General features: G+C 41.6%; 2 protein-coding genes across 9 annotated transcripts in view; one reads left to right on the top strand and one right to left on the bottom strand.

Annotated features, from left to right (window-relative positions):
• The window catches only part of ASPH (aspartate beta-hydroxylase), a 169,155-nt gene extending 152,189 nt beyond the window's left edge, over positions 1–16,966 (top strand). For all 8 annotated transcript variants that reach the window (XM_027561051.1, XM_027561050.1, XM_027561047.1 and 5 more), the window contains 3 exons: positions 4,477–4,568; positions 4,941–5,074; positions 14,068–16,966. In XM_027561051.1, coding sequence (XP_027416852.1) covers positions 4,477–4,568; positions 4,941–5,074; positions 14,068–14,218 — 377 coding nt within the window. In that variant the 3' untranslated portion in view covers positions 14,219–16,966. The remainder of the gene's footprint in view (positions 1–4,476; positions 4,569–4,940; positions 5,075–14,067) is intronic.
• Positions 15,895–21,743, bottom strand: part of CLVS1 (clavesin 1) — a 175,087-nt gene continuing 169,238 nt past the window's right edge. Inside the window, exon 6 of the mRNA XM_027561058.1 lies at positions 15,895–18,064. Within this exon, the coding sequence (XP_027416859.1) occupies positions 17,977–18,064 (88 nt within the window). The 3' untranslated portion in view covers positions 15,895–17,976. The remainder of the gene's footprint in view (positions 18,065–21,743) is intronic.

Raw genomic sequence — 21,743 nt, 5'->3', positions numbered from 1 at the left:
CACCTCATCTGTTTTTAAGTGTACATTCAGTACAGTCAAGTATATTCATGTTTTTGGGCAACCAATCTCTGGAACTATTTTACCTTGCAAAACTCAGCCCTTGGCAACCACCTGTGCACTTTCTGTGTCTATGAATTTGACTACTTTACACAAAAAAATTCATATAAGTGGAACCATACAATATCTATTAACTTACACATTTTCATATATTTTTATTATACCTAATTTTCCATGAATTAGAGTAATTTCTTAAAGTACTCTTTACTTCCTTGTTATCTTTGTTAAATCCTTCTTCCCACTGAATGGAATTTGCATATTCCTTCTTTTTTCTTAAGTTTGACAGAGTAATTATTATTTCTTTTAAAAAAAATTCAAATTACATCTCACCTTATTTTAATTATTTTCTAATTTCTGATTTTATATTTTTATTCTTCCTCTTGTTCTTTTGTTATTTATTTTATTGGTTTTTTGGTAACTTTTCAATTGGAACTTCTTAGAAAATTTATTTTCGTTCTTCTTCATTAATAAAATCATTTAAGACTATGGACTGAAAAAAAAAAAAAAAGACTATGGACTGATCTCTGGCTTTGATTCAAAGCTTATTCAAAGTTTTGACTATTTTCCTTAAGCTATAATGTGTATTTTCACTTGTATTATTCCCCCCAAAAGACTTCATTTTATCTTGATTTCCATTTTGATCCAAAATAATTTAGAAGTGTATGTGTGTTCTATACATATCCATTTTTCAATCAGTTGCAGTCAATTAATTAGAAATTAATTCTAGTTTTATTTTTTGATCATAAAATAGTTTCTCTTTTAGGAAGTTTTATTAAGGTTCTGTGTAGTCTTTCATTTGTGGTTCCAGTCTTCTGGGAGGAATCCAGTATTTTCTGGAAATAAATGCACAGTTTAAGGACTTTTGATGGCATCCAGTAACATAGCTTGCATAGAAGCAGGATGGTGTCCATGAAGGAAGATCCCCTGTCAGCCTGGAGACAGAGGGGTCAAGAAAATGTGGGGAGGGAGGCGGTAGGGCTGTTGCTTAGCAACACTGAGAGCTCAGGTCTGGATAAGAGGCCCATAGGATCTGACTTAGTAGAGATTTTGAGGTTGTCTAGTCTAGTTAGGAAAGGATGCTACTGGATATTTGAAGGCCTTGAAGCTGTGGCTTCAAGCTTGGTTTCCATCCATATGTAAGTGAGAATCACAAAAGGTCTCTAAGCAGCCCAGTCAGTTCTGAAGTATGTTGTTGTTTTTCACTCACTAAGTTGTGTCCTACTTTTTGCGACCCTGTGGACTGCAGCACACTAGGCTCCTCTGCCCTCCACTATCTCCTGGAGTTTGCTCAAATTCATGCCCATTGAGTTGATGATGCCATCCAACCATCTCATCCTCTGCCGCCTCCTTCTCGTTTTGCCTTCAGTCTTTAGCAGCACAAGGGGTTTTTCCAGTGAGTCAGCTCTTCGTTCACATCAGGTGGCCAGAGTATCAGAGCTTCAGTCTTCCCTTTTAAATGATCAGCTTTTTTGAGTTAGAGAAAAAAAGACAGAATCAACAAATATACATATGAATTTTCCCCCACGGATGCTTTCCAATTGCTATGTGGGTGTCACAGAACATCTGTTTTGTTCATTTATTGCTATGACGATGAACGGTAAACATACAGTTAGCAAATATGCCATGCATGCGCAGTCATTTTGTTTTCCAGAGCCCATGGAAGACAGTGCTACCTGATCCCAAGAGCCTTTCTGGGTGAACTCAAGGTGAACCTCTGAATTCTTCTCAACACACTGATCAGCTGACAGTGGCTACCTGGACAATTCTAGGTAGCCACTGTCAACTGATCAGAGTTGTCATGCAAGACGAACCTATTGTCATCCCAGCAGTAGAGCCTTGAAACTTCAGAGAGCTACAACCCAAGACCTTTAAAAACCTCGGCTGCATGAATTGTTGTTCAGTCTCTCAGTCATGTCTGACTCTTTGCAGATCCATGAACTGTAGCACGCCAGGCTTCCCTGTCCTTCACCATCTCCCCGAGCTTGCTCAAACTCATGTCCATTGAATCATTGATGCCATCCAACCATCTAGTCCTCTGTTATCCCCTTCTCCTCCTGCCTTCAATCTTTCCCAGCATCAGGTTCTTTTCTACTGAGTCAGCTCTTTGCATCAGATGTCCAAAGTATTGGAGTTTCAACTTCATCATCAGTCCTTCCAATGAATATTCAGGATTGATTTCCTTTAGGATTCACTGGTTTGATCTTGCTGTCCAAGGGAATCTCAAGAGTCTTCTCCAACACCACAGTTGAAAAGCATCAGTTCTTCAGTGCTCAGCCTTCTTTATGGTCCAACTCTCACATGTACATGACTACTGGAAAAACCATAGCTTTGACTATGTGGACCTTTGTTGGCAAAGTAAAGTCTCTGATTGGTTGATCATAGCTTTCCTTCCAAGGTGGCTCCATGAATATCCCTCTTAAAATGTATTCTTCACATGTAAATGAAATATTCAATTGAATTGGTTTTCTCAGATTTGCATTGGCATTTAGATCTCTTTCTAAGGCTATTTTTCCCCAAAGAAGCAGAGTTTATCACTTCTTAAAAGTTACTTTAAACTGTGTTGAAAGTTGAAAGTTAAGTCGCTCAGTCGTGTCCGACCCTTTGCAACCCTGTGGACTGTAGCCTACCAGGCTCCTCCGTCCATGGGATTCTCCAGGGAAGAATACTGGAGTGGGTTGCCATTTCCTTCTCCTTAAACTGTGTGGGAAATAATAAAATAACAAAACCACACTGTGTTTGGCTGCTGGGCATTTTCTCCTCAGCTGAATGGTTTGTTCTGCACAGCTGTGTTCACATCCAAGATGCAATGAAATGGTAAATCATGCTTTAAAGCATAGCCTCTGGAACCGGAGGATCCTGAGCTGGGGTCCTGGCTGTACCACTTGTTACTGTGTAATGTGGGCCTGTTCCTGAATCTCTGGGCCTCAGATTCCTCAGCTGAAAAATGATGATGAAAATAGTGCCTTAAGTATGGGGTTGTTACTAGGATCAGTGAGTGTTCAAAGGTCTGACAGATAAATGATCGCGATACTAGTTTTTTATTACATAATAATTATACATTATATAACAATAATAGGGGCAGTCTTAGGTCACAGTTAAGAACATGGACTCTGGGAGTTAAAATATCTCTTTCAAAAAAACATATCGTTTATACCCCTCCATGAGAGCAAATGGCACTGTACATTCCTGAGTACGTCATTCCTAAGAAATGATTTTGTAGATGGTGAAGAAAGTTACATAGTCCAAGGTGCTTCAGACTCTACCTACATCTGTGTTCTTGACAGTCACTCAGAGAAATCCCTGTCTCCTAGAAACGTCCTTCCCTCTTCTTTATCAGCACATAAAAAATGAGATGTACTTTGAAAAATACATTAAATTTCAATGAAAAATGTTTAGCTTATTAGCATATAATCCTGGAAAATGCACTAGTCTATTTTGCTTCCTTAGGGTGGGTGGATTGATTTCCTGTGGCCACCTTAACAGATTACCATAAATTTAGTGGCTTAAGATAACCCAGATGTATTATCTTTACAATGTAGAGGTCAGAAGTGGGTCTCACTGAGCTAAAATCAGAGTGTCATCAGGGTGGCTTCTGGTGGCTCTGGCATTGCTTCTGGTGGCTCTGGCATTGCTTCTGGTGGCTCTGGCATTGCTTCTGGTGGCTCTGGCTTCTGGAAGTTGCCCACATTCTTTAGCTTGTGGTCCCCTTCCGTCTTCAGAACCAGCAATAGGCGGTCACGTCTTTCTCATTCTGTGTCACTCTGGCCTTGACTCTCTGCTCCTTGTATATTGAGACCCTGTGATTACACTGGGCCCATCCAGTTCATCCACAATAATCTCCTTTTTTAAAGGTCAGCTGGTTCGTAATCTCATCGTCATATGCAACCTTAATTTCCCTTTGCCATGTTACCGAATATATTTACGAGTTACTGGGCTTAGGTTGTGATCCTTTTTGGGAGGGGCCGTTACCCTGCCTGCCACAGAGGGGAAATAGGCATGTAACAAGTGCCCTGTCCATTAGGCCAATGAGTAGAGTATTCTGCTCCTTACTCTGCCAGTCACTGTCTATTGCAACAGAACATTGTGTCTTCTTGTGTTTATTCAGCCTCTCATTTTTAAAAATTGATTCCTTTGGCTTTTCTTTAATATTAATTTATTTTTTTTGGCTGTGCTGAGTCTTAGTTGCAGCACATGAACTCTTAGTTGCGGCGTGTGGAATCTAGTTCCCTGACCAGGGATTGAACCTGGGGCCTCCTGTACTGGGAGCTCAAAGTCTTGCCACTGGACCACCAGGGAAGTCCTAGCCGTCTCATTCTCACAGTGAGGAGGACAATATACGTTGTGTATGGTCAAAATGGGATGAGTTAAAGCTTTACTGTGATTTGTTCCTGACAGTGGCTTTATCATTTATTGTTCTAGGAAGAAAAAATGAAAATGCCTGTAAAGGAGCTCCTAAGACCTGTTCTTTACTAGATAAATTCCCTGAGACAACAGGATGCCGAAGAGGACAGGTACCAAGAATGTTTTCAGTTCTGGGGAGGACACAGTCAGTTATCAGGAGAATAAATGGAAATGCTGATGTTTACGAAGAAATGGTCATTTTCTTTGACCCACTGAATGTCTCTTTTTTCACTCGCATTTTAATGAAATAATTTCATGGCCTTGACGGCAGCATTGAGAGTGGAAAATGTTCAGTGTTTATAGCTGTGTGGGAAATGGGAGTCCTTATTTTTAGTTCCTTTACAAAGAAAGATGAGAACATAAATTCTGAGTGCTGCGATGGCTCTAATCAAAATTGACAGTAATTTTGTACTGTTGCTTTAATTTAGTGGTTCTCCCACACCTTGATAAAGGGATGAACAGGGGTTACGCTTTCTGTGCAGATCAAATATTCCATCATGCACCCGGGAACCCACGTGTGGCCGCACACGGGACCCACGAACTGTAGGCTCCGAATGCACCTGGGCTTGGTGATTCCCAAGGAAGGCTGCAAGATCCGATGTGCCAACGAGACCAGGTATGCTCCCCCCATCATTTTCTGTCTGTTTCATCACCCCTGACAATGGATGCTCATTACAGCAAAGCTACGTTCAGCTGGATTATTTCCCTTCTTTTGTGACTGAAATAGCCTAGGGTGGGAGGTATTAATCCAACTTCATTAGACTGTGTCGCATCTCTGTGCTTTCTGTTGATCAGAAAGTGAAAGAAAAAAGTGAAAATGTTTGTCGCTCAGTCGTGTTTGACTCTTTGAGACCCTGTGGATCGTAGCCCACCAGGCTCCTCTGTCCATGGGATTCTCCAGGCAAGAATTCTGGAGTGGGTTGCCATGCCCTCCTTCAGGGGATCTTCCCAACCCAGGAATCCAACCCGGGTCTCCCGTATTACAGGCAGATTCTTTACCATCTGAGCCCCAAGGAAGCCCCTTATTGATCAGAGATACTCCCCAGTTCTAGGGCGGCCCTCCTTCATCATTTCTCCCCAGATCACACTCGTCTAGTTGATGAGCCATCTTGCTTCTTTTTCTAGGTGGACAAACCTACATTCAGAGTCAGCTAACTTGTCAGCTTGTCAGAGTCAGCTAAGCCCCACATGACACATTGTGTTCATGCTATACAGTTTAAACTGTTCATCAATACAAAGAGTCTCCTTCCTGAAGCAAACACCTGGTGATATTTGTGTCTTGCTGTAGAGGACACAGCATGGCACAATGGCTGCCTTTTCAAATCCCAGCTCTGCCAGCTAATCCTGTGTAACCTTGGCCAGTTACTTAATCCCCTGCAGCCTCAGGCTCCTTACTTATCAAATCGGCAGTGATGCTATCTACTCTGCAGGACTGTTGTCCAGATTAGACTAAATCATGCATACAAGGCACTTAGCCTGGGGACTGTCCTGAGTAGGGAAAGGGTGACTGTTCAGGCAGCTTCCTTTGATCCTATTACTCTGATCTCCTGGAATGCCCATCTTTTCACCCATCCAAAATAAACATACTACTAAGATCCGATTTCATTCCAGAAAAGGAACCTCTTCTTTGACTTCTTAGAGTAGGTACAGGGTATGTCGTCAGTGATCCTGTTCTTTGTCTCCCATTGCTGTGCTGTGCTTAGTCTCTCAGTCATGTCCCACTCTTTGCGACCCCATGGACTGTAGCCCGTCTGGCTCCTCTGTCCATGGGGATTCTCCAGGCAAGAATACTGGAGTGGATTGCCATGCCTTCCTCCAGGGAATCTTCCCAACCCAGGGATCGAACCCAGGTCTCCTGCATTCCAGGCAGATTCTTTACCATCTGAGCCACCAGGGAATTGCTTTTATTTATTAATTATTGATTGATTGTTAATTATTTATTTATTATAATAATAATTGCTTTTATTAATTAGTACATATTATTAGTCTAATCTCTGGGACTGAGCTGTAAGTGCCTAGAGGGCAGAAACCAAGTTATTATCTTCTTACCTCTTTCTCAGGACCCTTAGTGGAAGTCTGATGGAGAGGTGTTCGGGAGTGTGCAGGTCATTCCTTTGGTTGTTGGCACACACCCACCAGCCCAGACCTGGTGCAGGAGCACCCAGTGCTGAGGGGCATTCCAAGATGGCTCAAGTTGGGGTCTTACCCTACCAGGGTGTCCAGTCAGGGAGCTAACACAGCTCAAAAGTCAGGAGTCATAAGAGAGGCACAGATAAGAATGCTGCAGGTGGTCAGTGGACAGGCAGCTAGCTTTTTGCCACTGAGACTTGGGAACTTTGACAGAGAAAAGTGAAAGTGTTAGTCACTGAGTCGTGTCCAACTCTGCGACCCCATAGATGATAGCCCACCAGGCTCCTGTGTCCATGGGATTTCCTAAGCAGGTGGTATATTTTACAAATTCATAGTGATATTAAAAAGTGTTTGCTACCCGCTCCTCCCAGCAAACTCTCGTTGGATCTGGAGGCGAATTTTTGGAGGACGGACTGTTTCGTCTGTCTTGTCCCTGAGGAGTTTTGAAGCATCAGTGTCCTTCCTCCCTCTCATTGCCGTGGGTCAGCGTCCTTCTCTGTGTCCTTACTGTACTTGTTGTACGTTGCGTTACATTCTCCTCAGGTCAGGCTAAATATTTCATTACAAAAAGAGTGTTTTTTATGACCAAAATGGATCAATTGACATTAAAACACTGCGCAAGGCTGCTAGTGAAAATAGCTAGAGAGCTGAATAGCAGGGTCAGTTTATGAACTCTGAGGACAGAAAGAGTGTAATATGAAATCTGGAAGTTTCATGCTGTTATTGTGGTGGTAACATTGGCATGGAAACAGAAGCACACATACCGAGAAATCAGGCTTCCTTGTGCTCAGCAACAGGAAGCAATTTTCAGAGCTTCTCAACTTTTGAAAGAGTGGCAATTTGTGCGTCGCAGTTCTCAGGTATTAATAATCGCACTGCTGTTTCCTCAGTGTTTTGCAATTCCTTCTAGTGTGCATCTGTGTTTAAAGGTTCCCTCACTGCAGAACATAGCACTTTTTATCTGGACATAAGCTTGCAGGTATGCAACCTTCTATCATGACAAATAAAATTATCATTTAAAATGAATAATGCTTTCCAGTGGCAAAACTGGTGCATGCTATGTAATTTGGAAAACACAAAGAAACACAAAAAAGAAAAGAAATTATTTTTGATCTCAGTACTCAGAGATATTGCCCAGATGCCTCTCCATGTCTATGTATACGTATTCATATATACATAAGGAGGAAGTGCATAGCGATTATAGACATTGTGCTTTCTACGTGCCAGGCACTCTGCATACACTCACTCATTAACCTTCACAACAATGCTGCGTACCTGGGATGATTAACAACTCTATTTTTCAGCTAGGAGAAAGTGAAAGTGACGGTGTTAGTTGCTTGGTCGTGTCGAACTCTGCGGCCCCATGGACTGTAGCCCACCAGGCTCCTCTGCTCAGGCAAGAATACTGGAGTGGGTAGCCATTTCCTTTTCCAGGGGATCTTCCCCACCCAGGGATCGAACCCACATCTCTTGCATTGCAGGCAGTCTCGTTACTGACTGAGCCACCAGGAAAGCCCAAAGTCACATGACCGGGGTTCAAATCCTGGCGTTCCGTCTTATGAAGTGTAACTTTAGACAACTCACATGACCTCACTAAGCCTCACTTTCTTCCCGTAAAATGGGGAGAACAAAAGTATGTCTTGGTGTGGTTTTGAGTATTACAGTAATCCATATAAATGCATTCAGAGCTCTATTTACAGAGTGTGATGTGGTAAAATGCACTCAATGTGTTTTTGAGCTTCTATTGTGCCCATCTCCAATTGCTGCAGAAATGGGGACTTCTGCCCCTCACATTCCCAGGAGTGAGACCAAGTCTCCTGGAATCATCGGAGGTTGTCCTTATAACCTGCAGCATGCACTCTGATGGGGTGGGGGTGGGGGCCCCGAGGAGCTCGAAGGTGGGGAGGGAGATGAAAGTCAATGGAGGATATGGGGGCCAGGGCTGGTGAAGGGATGGTAAGAAACAGACAGGGTCTGCGGTTTGATAGGCCTGGGGCTGGGAGGGATGCTGGGGTGGGGGGTGCAGCCGGACACCGCAGGTAGCCACTCCCTCTTTTTCTCCTTTTGCTTCCCTGCCCCCTCACCTCCGATGTGGAAGAAAGGGCAGAGAGGCATCCCAGCTCTGTGGCCTCATGAAGTTTCTCTCCATCTTTCCTTTCTTTCTCCTCCCTTCTTGGCTTTCTTAGCCCTCTGCTACCTGGTGACCCAGGACCAAGAGGAGGAAGTCAGAGGCTATATAGAGAGGCTGCACAGGGGCTGATCAGCAGTGCAGAAGCCCCTGGCCACCTGGAGGGGCCCCTGTGGCAGCCTGGCCAAAACTGGGCTCCCCAGGAGGAGGTAGAGAGATACCCTGGGGGTGCGTATATATAGAACCTATTGGGAAAAAAACTTGTCAAGTTCGCCATCTTTTATTGAAATTAATGTTTTGACTTTAAACAAAACAGCAAACACCATACCCATCAGTGTTGTGAAATATATACTATAAAGTGTAATGTGAAGACTAAAGTCCTAGTCAACAGCTTGACTCAGAGAATTAAAAGAATTTCCATGCTGAAAGGAGACTTGAAGGCCATCTGGTCCACTCACATCATTGCACAGATGGGGAAACTGAGGCCCATGGATGACGTGCTTGTCACAGCCACATGGCTAGTTGGCAGGGCCAAAACAAGGACACAGATGTCCTAGCTTTCAGAAAAGTGCTGTCTCCTGTTAGATAGAGATGATCGATAGATTGATGGATGGATGGGTGGATGGGAGGATTGATGGAAAGATAGGTAGGTAGATAGATGACAGATAGTCAAACAAAGAAGGTATGTGTGTATATATTCTGTCTACATGTATCAGGAGGAGAGAAGCAGCCATAATGCAGTTTTACATTTCAATTCCATATGTGCCAAGATTTCCAGTGCAGTCAGAACCTGTGGGATTTCCGTGAATCAAGATTAATAAGAGCTGTGTTCAGTTCAGTCGCTCAGTTGTGTCTAACTCTTTGCGACCCCATGAATCGCAGCACGCCAGGCCTCCCTGTCCATCACCAACTCCCAGAGTTCACTCAGACTCATGTCCTTCGAGTCAGTGATGCCATCCAGCCATCTCATCCTCTGTTGTCCCCTGCTCCTCCTGCCCCCAGTCCCTCCCAGCATCAGTGTCTTTTCCAATGAGTCAACTCTTCGCATGAGGTGGCCAAAGTATTGGAGTTCCAGCTTCAGCATCATTCCTTCCAATGAACACCCAGGACTGATCTCCTTTAGGATGGACTGTTTGGATCTCCTTGAAGTCCAAGGGACTCTCAAGAGTCTTCTCCAACACCACAGTTCAAAAGCATCAATTCTTCGGCGCTCAGCTTTCTTCACAGTCCTCTCACATCCATACGTGACCACTGGAAAAACCATAGCCTTGACTAGACGGACTTTTGTTGGCAAAGTAATGTCTCTGCTTTTTAATATGAGCTGTGTTACAGCAGCCTTATTCCTGAGCTCTTGGACCCTTTTCTGTATTCCACTCAGCTTATTGAAATACCTTGCAGGGAACATTAGCGTAACAGCTGTAGGCACTGGGATGTTCCCTAGAACCATGATCTGGGGCTAGAGGTCTGGCTATAATGAAGCCAACCTAGTGCCTTTCTGCTGCCTCCACAACAGCACAGTGTCACTGCAGGCATCTGAACTGGCTTTCGTGTCAATAAACACTCTGCTGGAAAATTAGAACCGTGTCATGTGTGTATCTCAGAACCTTTTGGAAAGATCACTGAGATGTGATCTATACACTTTTTAGATGGAAGACTGTAAGCTCCTCATATCATTATTTAGCATTATTAATGTTGATGGTAATTCTATGACAAAATTATAGTTATTAGGCGTGTGCTGCCATGATTATACCATTATCATTAATTACAATAATTTAAGAAACTGAGGAATTACATAATGTTGGTTTATCTTGTGACCAGATATTTTTCTATCTTTTGACAAACCAGGGAGAGACAGTCTCCTCGTAATGATGAGTAATTCTAAAAGTAAGCCGAGGCAGGTGTCTGAAGAGTGGGTGCAGTCGCCCCACCTCCCTCCTGCCTTCCTAAAACCTCAGAGGAAGGCTAGATGAGTGCCTCCAAGAAGCCTTCTTCCCAAGGCTGCTTGGAAAATCTTTTCCCTAAAGGCCTCTTTCCATGTCACAAATTGAGCATAAATTGTATGTGGTGGCTCAAATGATAAAGAATCTGCCTGCAATGCAGGAGATGCAGGTTCAATCCCTGGGTCAGGAAAATCCCCTGGAGAAGGGCATGGCTATGCACTCAGTATTCTCACCTGGAGAATTCCCTGGACAGAGGAGCCTGGCAGGCTACAATCCGTAGGGTGGCAAAGAGACACGACTGCGTGACTAACATAAATTGTATGTGGTGGAGATTTGCTCTCAAAGCAAGTGGCCTGGAAAAACTCTTTTCTTTTCATTACAATGAGAGTCTTTGTTTTCCATTCAGAAGAGATCTAAAGACCTTTTGACATCTTGGTGTTCTGTTTCTTTTTGTTCTGGAAAACCCTCATCTGTTCCCAGATAGGTGACATACCTTTTGATGAACCTAAGTCACTTCAGTCTGCAGTCACTTGAATGGGATTTTATTGTCCTTTCCAATTAGGGCTGCACTTTTAGTCATTCTAGCTCTCATAAGTGATTGAATTTTTTTTAAACATATTCAGAAGGAATCTACATTTAAGAATCTACACTAAGTAACTGAGTATCTTTGTTGTTTTCTGGGAAAATATCTGAAAGAAAATGGCAAGGCAAATATAATAAATCTAATAGAATTTTATGACCTTAACCAACTCCAAACCTCTTGGAATACCTCCCAGATTTCTTGTTTAAAAAATTGTTTAATCAATGGTTTACTCTCATCCATATTTAGCCTAAAATATCTGCAAAACCACAAACCAGTGCTAACTTATGTTCCACATTTATAGGTACTGGTTCCATGAATGAACCAGCCAGCACATTCCAACACTAAAAAGCTTTTCCCAGTTTACAAGCAATTTAAGTTAATGAATGGAATGCTTGAAGATTTTTCTCACATTGAGCATGCCTAAGTCTTTGACTTTCTTATACCTATCATAATCTAGAGAAAGTGTCATTTTGTGCAAACTTAGAATGTTCTGTTTAGTTGATTTAATTACATGCAGTACTTTAAGTAGTACTTACCAAAGTAGTACTTAAAGTACTACTATGGCTACTGTGAGCAGCACCTCTGTGAACATGAATGTACTGTTTTTGGTTTTTGCACGCCCTTCCCCGTGTCTTTTGTTATACTTGGATGGGACTCCAGTGGAACTCTGAACCTATTTAAACTCTCTGCTGCTGCTGCTGCTAAGTCGTTTCAGTCGTGTCTGACTCTGTGCGACCCCATAGACGGCAGCCCACCAGGCTCCTGTCCCTGGGATTCTCCAGGCAAGAACACTGGAGTGGGTTGCCATTTCCTTCTCCAGTTCATGAAAGTGAAAAGTGAAAGTGAAGCTGCTCAGTCTTGTCCGACTCTTAGCAACCGCATGGACTGCAGCCGACCAGGCTCCTCAGTCCATGGGATTTTCCAGGCAAGAGTACTGGAGTGGGGTGCCATTGCCTTACCACTCAATAAATGTTGAGAATTGTCATCCCCACAGGAATTGTATCTCGCAGATTCTCTTAGAGCTTTTTATTATCACACCCCCTCTTAAGTTTTCAGTTTTCTCAAATACAGTTAAATTACTCATAGGGAGTGAAGCCAACATAATTCTGAATTTATATGAATTTGACTACTCTAGGTGCCACCTGTAAGCGGAATTATACAATATTTGTCCTTGTGTGAGTGGCTTATTTCACTTAGCATAACAGCCTAGAGGTTCATCCATGTTGTAGCATTGTCAGATTTCCCTTCTCTCTTAAGGCTGAGGAATATCCCATTGTATATAGATAAATGTTTATTTATCCATTCATCTGCCAGTGGTCATGGGGGTTGTTCCCGCCTTTTGGCTACTGTGAGCAGCACCTCTGTGAACATGAAGGTACTGTTTTTGTTTTTTTGCACACCCTTCCCCTGTGTCTTTTGTTATACTTGGATGGGACTCCAGTGAAACTCTTTGAACCTTTAGAGGAATTGAATCAAAGAGCTAAGCAACTCATTTGGTGAGTGCAAGATTTTAGGGTAGGTGTGTGAGACAGCACACGAGGTGTTCTGCACAAGAGGATACCATTGTTATCCAACCTAAAGGGACTTTTATCTTGCAAATAATTATTACTTTATTTTATATTTATAATTTTATTTATGTATTTATTTTCGGTTATGCTGGATCTTCATTGCTTTGCAAGCTTTTCTCTAGTTATGGCGAGTAGGCGCTACTCTCTGGTTACGCTGCATGGGCTGTTCATTGCAATGGCTTCTCTTGTTTCAGAGTGTGGGTTCTAGGGCACTCAGGCACATGGGCTCCGGGGCTTTAGAACTACATGCTCAGTAGTTGAGTCATGTGGGATCTTTCTGTTGCGATACACAGACTCTCTAGTTGTGTCGCGAGGGCTCAGTAGTCATGGCACTCGGATTTAGTTGCTCTGAGGCACATGGAATCTTCCTAGACCAGGGGTTGAACCCAGGTCCCTTGCATTGCAAGGTGGATTCTTTTTTTTTTAATATAAATTTATTTATTTTAATTGGAGGTTAATTACTTTATAATATTGTATTGGTTTTGTCATGCATCAACATGAATCCACCATGGGTATACACGTGCTCCCCATCCTGAACCCCCCCTCCCACCTCCCTCCCTGTACCATCACTCTGGGTCATCCCAGTGCACCAGCCCCAAACAAGGTAGATTCTTGCATGGAGGCATTGACCAAGAGGTCACCTCAGTAGTGAGCTGGTGGGGCACATGTTTGAGTGCTTGCCGAAATAAAGAAGCCTTGCCTAGGCTTGTACCAAGAATAAGTTTACTTTTAGCTCCAGTCCCTTGCCCTGTGTACACCTTCAGCGCTGAGCACTGAAACTTGATGTTCACGGGAAGAATCCTGAAGTTCTTTCTTAATCGCCAGTGAAAGAACACATCCTGTGTTCTACTTTTTGTTGTTGCTGTTCAGTCGCTAAGTCGTGTCCAGCTCTTTGTGACCCCATGGACTGCAGCACACCCACTATCCTCTGGAGTTTGCTCAAATCCATGTCCGTTGAGTTGGTGATGCTATCTAACCATCTCTTCCTCTGTCACCCCCTTCTCCTCCTGCCCTCAATCTTTCCCAGCATCAGGCATCTTTCCAGTGAGTTGACTGTTCGCATCAGGTGGCTAAAGTATTGGAGCTTCAGCATCAGTCCTTGATTTCCTTTAGGACTGACTGGTTTGATCTCCTCACAGCCCGTGTGTTCCACTTACCTGGTCCTATGGCAGAGGTTATCATGAGAGGCCCTTCCTAAACACAGCCATGGGTTGATCCTCAGGCAACTGAGTCACACACTGACGTGCTTTTCTGTTCCAGGATGTGGGAAGAAGGCAAGGTGCTCATCTTTGACGACTCCTTTGAACACGAGGTGTGGCAGGATGCCGCGTCTTTCCGGCTCATCTTCATTGTGGATGTGTGGCACCCTGAGCTGACACCCCATCAGAGACGCAGCCTTCCTGCAATTTAGCATTCTGTGCGGGCTCAGGACACGCTGGAGAGAGACCACCTTTTTGGTGCAGTCTCCTTGGATGTGGGCATAGACCTTCAAACACCACAGCCCTTAATTCTCTTGATTTGCAGCCTGAAAAATTCTAAACCTCCTCCCAGGGATGGAAAACACTAAAGGGAATATCTGCCTCACTGCAATTCTTATAGAAAATGCCTGCCGTATTTCATCCATGACAGCCCCCATCTGATGCCTGGATTCCAGGTGAACCCATGATAGCTTCTACCTTGCCGGCCAAAGATATTTTTTTCTCTTAGAATAGGGGGAATCAGTATTAATGAGAATACGTGTAGAAACTGTGAATGGATTGCTTTAGTCTGTAATTTTTCTATGCAACTCTATTTTCCTAAGGTAGCTAGATGGTTTATCATCATACACCACTACTTTTCTGTTGAGTTTAATGACAAGCTGCATAAATACTTCTGTTTAATGGTAACTTTCCTGGTGAACTCAGACGTCCCTATTTTAATTATTTTTAGTAAAGGCACTCATGAAAAAAAAATTATATTTTCCTAATACAAAGCCGAAAGACAATTATGCCAATGTCTTATGAACCATACTGCTCCCCACTTATTGAGTCTCTTTGCTTTTTTGTCTTCATTAAGAGCTGATGTCTTAATTTTTCTTCTCACTCTGTGAATGGCAGAAATACTGTCAAAAATGGTATTTCTTTCTAAGAGGAACTTTTTACACTGAAAAAGGATCTGGAGTCATTTTATATTTAGTTATAACAACGATGCATGTAAATTTTTTTAATGACAAATATCAGGCATTGTAGGGAAGAAAACAAAAATTTCTCCAAGTGAGAATTTTCTCTTGGGATCAGCTCAATGCGGGGCTGCTAGGATCTCTGACTTCTGGCCCCTTTGCATTTATGAAACAGGGCTGGAATCCAGAGGGTCTTCCACTGTGGATCCTTGTGAATGAGAAGGTCCTTGAAAGGATTCCTATCACAACTTTGCAAAATTAAGAAGGATGACAGAGTGGAAGGCCAAAAATGCCCGGATGTCTGTTCTGGGTATAAGATGTCAAAACTGTTTCCTCTTCACAGTTGTTCGAAAGACTCTGACATCTCCCTGGCTTGAGAAACTTCTGCCATTTAAACTTCACTTTGAGGTGTTAATTATTATTGATAGTTTGGTTTTAAAATTTGCCATTGCTTAGAAAGAACAGTTGCCTACTTGTTCCAAAGATGACCACATCATTAGTTTAGTGGAATATTAATGCATTAAAGTTTGTGTGTTTTAAACCAAAGCTAACTAGAAATGTTAGCTATAAGAATGTAATGATATTCATGCACTGAATTTTAAGCCAATATGAACAAAAACGCTAAAGAAATGACACACAGGTTACTACGCACAGGGAGAAAAATCACTTGTGTTTTCCATTGAAGGACGAAGAAGGTTGCTTTCTTTATATCATCAAAAGGAAAAAAAAACAGTTCTTTAAAATGCTATTGGACCACTTTTGCTTGTCTTTAAGGATATTAGCTTCCCTTTGAAGAGTCTGTAAAATATTTGTCTTGTTTCCTTCTGTTTTGCCAATGCTGAAAAATCTCTCTAAAACAGATGAAGAAGCATTTGAGGAAAAAACATCAGAGTGAACTACCGAAGTCCGGAAGGAAAAGCAAACGCTTGAAAAATGAAAAGGCATGTGTGTCCTTCAGTATTTATTGAACGGAAGAAAGGACTGACAGAGGACAATGCAATCTAGTGCTCGCGTGGCAACGTTCATGTCACTTACTGAATTTGGTTCTGTATGTATGTTGCATACACATAAGGAAATTCAAAGTAGCATTGTCACTGTTGAGCCATCATCTTACATTCATTTAATGAAATCATGGAAGAGAGTTAAAAACAAACTCTTAACTTAATAATTATAATATGGTATTTAAAATCAGGTCACTACAGTAGGGTTCTAAATATTGCCAATTGGAAAGCCAGAATTATTATTACTGTTGCAAAATGTTTGGCAATAATTGACTCCAGTAGCATTTTAAACACTTGGATCCCACAACTGTTTCATAAACTCAAGTAATAAAATGGGTTTTCTAATTTGCTTTAATTCTTTATCTTTCCTCCCTATGTTGTGGTATATAAGAAAAGTCATTGCATTGGTAGAATTATTTCAGTATTACTATCTTGTTATTTGAAGTGTCTACACAAAATGAATTGGTTTTATTTATACTGTGATGCAATTGATTGGGAAATATTTTAAATTCTATTTCAATTTTATTTCAAGAGTGGAATACAAAAATCTCTTCTGTTATCATTTTCTACCAGTAGAAAAAAATTAAAACACTAGATCTATTGAGAAAGAGACGTGATAAATTATTAAAATTAGTAATAATATCTACTGAGGATGATTATGGCCAGTTTGCCTTTGAATTTTTTTAGCCAACAAATTGACCCTCCCAAATACTTAAAGTGTAAAATCATGTTTTACTGCTCATTATCAACTATTAATTATTTTTTCTTTGACATTGAGCACCAACTGGTCATAGTAATGAAGGCCCATGTCATGCAAATGGCTGGGAGAATAAGAGATATAGCTAAAAACATACAACTGGTTTGGGGAGACATGGCACAAGTAAGGATATCATATGCTATGATATCTGTTTATTTTTATCTAGTTTCCTTTGAATGGATAGCTGGGGACTCCATTTCTAAGGAAAATAAACAAAGAAATAAAATGATCTTTGGCATTTCATCCTGCGTTCCAAGTCTTCTCTTACTTGCAGTTCTTGTGTATTAGCCGTCCTTAAAGATCTTCCTCCAAGTTTGATACCTACCCCCTTAACAACAGCCAGGTCCATCCTTCGCACCTTTAACTGATTGCAGGAGGGAGGTGGGGGGACGTAGTGCGTGTGTAATGCTTTTGTAGCACTTTTCTTGCCATAGTGACCTAAGTGGGACAACTTGAAAAGATTCATTAACCACTGACATGTATTTTCAACGTAACCCCCTACCCTCTAGAGACATACATTCCTTGTGGGAAGCCACATTACTAAGATGAAATAGTCATATTTCAATTTGTGTGTCTTTGTTTCAAATTAGCTCATGATAATCAGCCGGTGGCCTCATCAAAAATGTGACATCAAAATCATTTTTGCAGGATATCAAAATAAACAGACTCTGCAAATAGCCAGACCTACAAGAGCATGCTCTTAGGCTGAACAATTTGAGATTGGATGCTGGTGATGAGGTCAAAGAAAATAACTCAATGTAGGAATGAAGATTACCGGAGATACTATTGTCTTGGGGCTTTGCACTACATTAAACTTGAAAATTGTGTCTGCACAATTTAAATTCTTATGGATCTACTTGGAAATGCACTTAATTTTAAACTGCAAAAACTGGAGAGCATCTCTTCAAAGACTTAGAGAAATCTTTGTCCTAATGAGGTGTGTGCCTCAAATTTAGTTTTTCTCTTTTCAACTCATTTAATACCATAAATATGGGGTGGGGGGAGTCTTGTTTCCATGACTACCTTGCTTCATCCTCCAATTCCCTCATTTAAAAACAAAAATGCATCTCTCAAGTCTTTGTTCAACTTTGGCTGCTCAGACCAATGGCTGGTGACAGTCATTACTGGGTGGCAGGAGAGGAGGCCCTGTGTCGAGCCGAACGCATGTGTCGTGTGGTCAGTTTCACATGTGCTTCCTGGTGGCTGATACCACTGAGAGTTGGTGACGTCGGGAGCACGGGGTGGCTCGGGTTTCAGTCCAGAGCCAGGAGTGGCTGGGTATTCTCATTCTCTCCCTTGTCTTCATGTTTCAGGGTCCCAGCTTCTACCACAGACTGAGATCTAATAATAGGGGAAGGAAAAAGATGTGATTACAGACAATTCATGGTGTGAGCCATTTTGGAATCTTGGAGGGCCTTCAGACTTCATGGATCCCTGATTAAGCAAGACACTCAACTATACAACTTCTCCCCCTTGTGTATCTCTGTTTTCCTTGCTTTTGTGTCTTCTACATCACGTTTTTAGGGAACCAGGCATCTTGGAATTTTCTTTGTAGGGATCTCCTCTTGATAAAACAAACACATGTTCTAGCCACAATTCTGCCCCTTTGTCTAAGCATTCTATGGATCTTGAGATGTATAAAGTCTCATAAATTTGGTTGGATTTTTAATGTTTCAAAATACTTTTGAGAGCCTTTATTTCTCAAGGTCATAGGAAACTATCATATATGATGTTAACAGCACAAGATGTAGAATCAGGCTGTAAATGTATCCTTGACTCCTTAATAACTGAGGAGTCTTGGGGAAGTTCTTAGAACTCTGGACCTTGGTTTTCTCATCTGTAAAACAGAGCTATTACCTGTTACCTATAGGTAGCTATTACCTACCTCCCAGAGTTGTTAAGAAGGACTAAAACTAATATTATACATAAAGCATTCAGCATGTAATTGTAGTCAAAATTTATGGAGCACTCTATTATTACCAATATTGCAATAATGTCAGTGATCTTTAGTTTCTGATACTGGAGTAATAATTTCTTGTGTTTATAACCCAGATTGAAATTATTTTCCAACTTTATAGAGAAGATTATAAGAGCTATGCACACAGTAAACATTCAATCAACATTCATATACTAAAAAGAAAAAGCCACTCAAAACATTAAGAAAATGATTGAAGTGGGTTATTCAAATAAGCAAGGTTTACATGTAAGTGCAGTAAATGGGTAACTCAGTACACCTGAGTTTCCCAAACTCTCCACCTTCTGAGTCTTCAGGACCGTCCCTTGACTAACTAACCGCTAGAGTATCCTGCCTGATAAAGTGTCTTTGTATACTTGAGGCTTTGGGCCATGCTACATGGTTTATTTTAACAATGTGATTAATGATGAATGTCTATTTTTGTATGCCTGGACTTGGGGAGACATCCTTTCAATTTGACCTCCTGTTGGGGGAGGTAGAGGAGCTGAAGACCAAGTAGCTAAGGTCAGTCACACATGCTCTGCTTGCCTGTGTGACAGACAAACCAGGATACCAAGACATGGGTGAGTTTCTCTGGTTGACGACATGTTGCCTGTGTTGTCTGTCACATGTTGCTGAGAAAATTAAGCTCTGTCTGTGATTCCAGTGGGAGGAAAACTGGAAGCTTGCAACTGCTCCAGAGTACCTAGACTCCACCCAATGCACCTTTTCCCTTTGCTGACTTTGATCTGTATTCTTTTGCTGTAGTAAACCATAATTGTGAGTATAACCACATTTCTGTGAGTCCCTCAAGCAGATGATCACATCTGGGGGTGGTCTTGATGACCTCAAGCACGATATATAATGACATTAATGTTTGTCGTCTGTGCACCTCTTATAGTCGTAACCTCTTTACATGTATGAAGTTGCTTCATTTTCATACCCGTAAGGAATGCTGCTATTATTGCTTCCATTCTGGGGTGGGAAATAACTAAGGGATTAAAAAAAGAAAGTAACATAGGAAAGGCAACACAAATAGAGAATGGAGAACAAGACAGGTTTATCACCATCACAGTATTCCTTGGTCTACCTAACACTGCAGCGATATTTAGCCGCTCTAAATGTCAATCTAGTCCAACTTTAGGTGCCAAGCCTAACCTTTCAAAAGGAAGTGGATTTGATTGCTCCTGGCACAGGGCAGAGAAGCCCCAGGTAGTAGTATATTTCAGCTGTTTTATACACTGCCTACATATTTCTCTCTTTGCTTTAGTTAAAGGCTGTGTATGCAGTGTGTGCAGGCACACACACTCCCCCACAAGTGTAGCGGGGTGGGCAGTGGAGGTAATAGATTTATATAGATTTATATAAAAAGCAGAAAAGCTGAAAACCCAGAAGGTTCTCTGAGGGATGGGATGGGGCGGGGGAGTGGGAGGGAAGTTCAGGATGGGGAACACATGTACACCCACGGCTGATTCATGTGAATGTATGGCAAAAACCACCACGATGTTGTAAATTGTAAAAAGCCTCCAATTAAAATAAATAAATAAAAGTAAATAAAAACCTAAAACTGAAAAACAGGAATACAACTGCCCATACAGGCCACCTCCATCCAGCACCTTGGACAGCTGCCTAACCGCTTTGCCCTACAGGCCCTGGTGAAAGTGGAGGATGTTAATGGCCAGTCCACTTGAAAGACACTAAACTGCATTTCTCATTCATGCCACTTGGCTTTGTTTTACAACATGGCAAGAGAATCACAGCCACAGAATTAGAAAGGACCTTAGAGACCCACTAGATGAATCCACTAGGAAATATTAAGTAAGATGCCAAGCAGTTTCTTGTTAAATATATATGATTTAAGAAATCTATTCCTCCCTACTCTTGGAGGAGCAACTCTGCTAGAAAGCTTTTTCTTACAATGAACTAAAACCTGTCTTTTTGCAACTTTTATATACCATTCCTGGTTTTGTCTGCTGGAATCACCAGAATATGTATAATCCATTCGATCCACATAACAGCCCTTAAAATATTTGTCAAGTGCCCTCCAGCCCTCTCTCTGCTCCCACTAAAACTGACCAAATTCCTCTTGAGCCTTCAAGATTTCTAGAACTTAACTACTCTCCTGCATCTCTTCATCAACTGCTTGCCCACAGCATGTCACTTCAAAAAAGAATGAAATTATTGCTTCCCTCTTTTTCTTTTTTGTATGCTTCTCTTGAAGCATAGAAAATGCACCTAAAATTGCCTTAGCCTTTCTGGAACTCAATAAAGCCAAGGGAAATTTTAGCTATATTTACACATGCTGCTGTTAAGTCATTTCTCTCCCATCTTGAAAGTACATGGTTGAATATTTCATCTTTTTTAATTTGGCTCATATTACCACTGTATCTCTATTCTTTTGGATCTAGAAATGTGTTACCCATCCAAATTATTGTCTGTGATTTTCATGAGTAGTGGATTTGTTTTTAAACTTTCCCTTCCCCTGTTTTGGAAGCCACCATGGGGGAAAAAAAAATCAACAAATTCTCAAATATTGAACTTTCAAACAAAAATCACTTATTGCCACTAACTCGTGGTAATAAAGGCTTCCCTGGTGGCTCAGCAGTAAAGAATCCACCTGCAAATGCAGGAGACACAGAGACATGGGTTCAATTCCTGGTCCAGGAAGATCCCCTGAAGGAGGAAACAGCAACCCACTCAAGTATTCTTGCCTGGAAAATCCCATGAACAGAGAAGCCTGGCGGGCTACAGTCCATGGGGTCATAAAGAGTCAGACATGACTGAATGACTGAACAACAAAAATAACACTGCAAAGGAAACAAGGCATAAATGACACAGAGCGGTTATGTGCTCTTTGATATGAGAGTTTTCAGGCCCTTTAGACCAAATAATTAGCATGAAGTAAATAAAGTTACAGAGTTAAATGGCTAAGGATTGTTCAAGTATGATACATGTTTGTGAATGTCTCCTGCCATAGCCAAGGACTGTGAGAACATGTTCAGAAATACTCATTCTTTAGTGGAAATAATGCTTTAATTACCCCAGTCATATACGATAAGAAATGGA

Source organism: Bos indicus x Bos taurus, chromosome 14 (genome assembly GCF_003369695.1).
Source record: "Bos indicus x Bos taurus breed Angus x Brahman F1 hybrid chromosome 14, Bos_hybrid_MaternalHap_v2.0, whole genome shotgun sequence".
Classification (NCBI taxonomy): Eukaryota; Metazoa; Chordata; class Mammalia; order Artiodactyla; family Bovidae; genus Bos; species Bos indicus x Bos taurus.
This window is presented reverse-complemented; position numbering and strand designations above follow the sequence as displayed.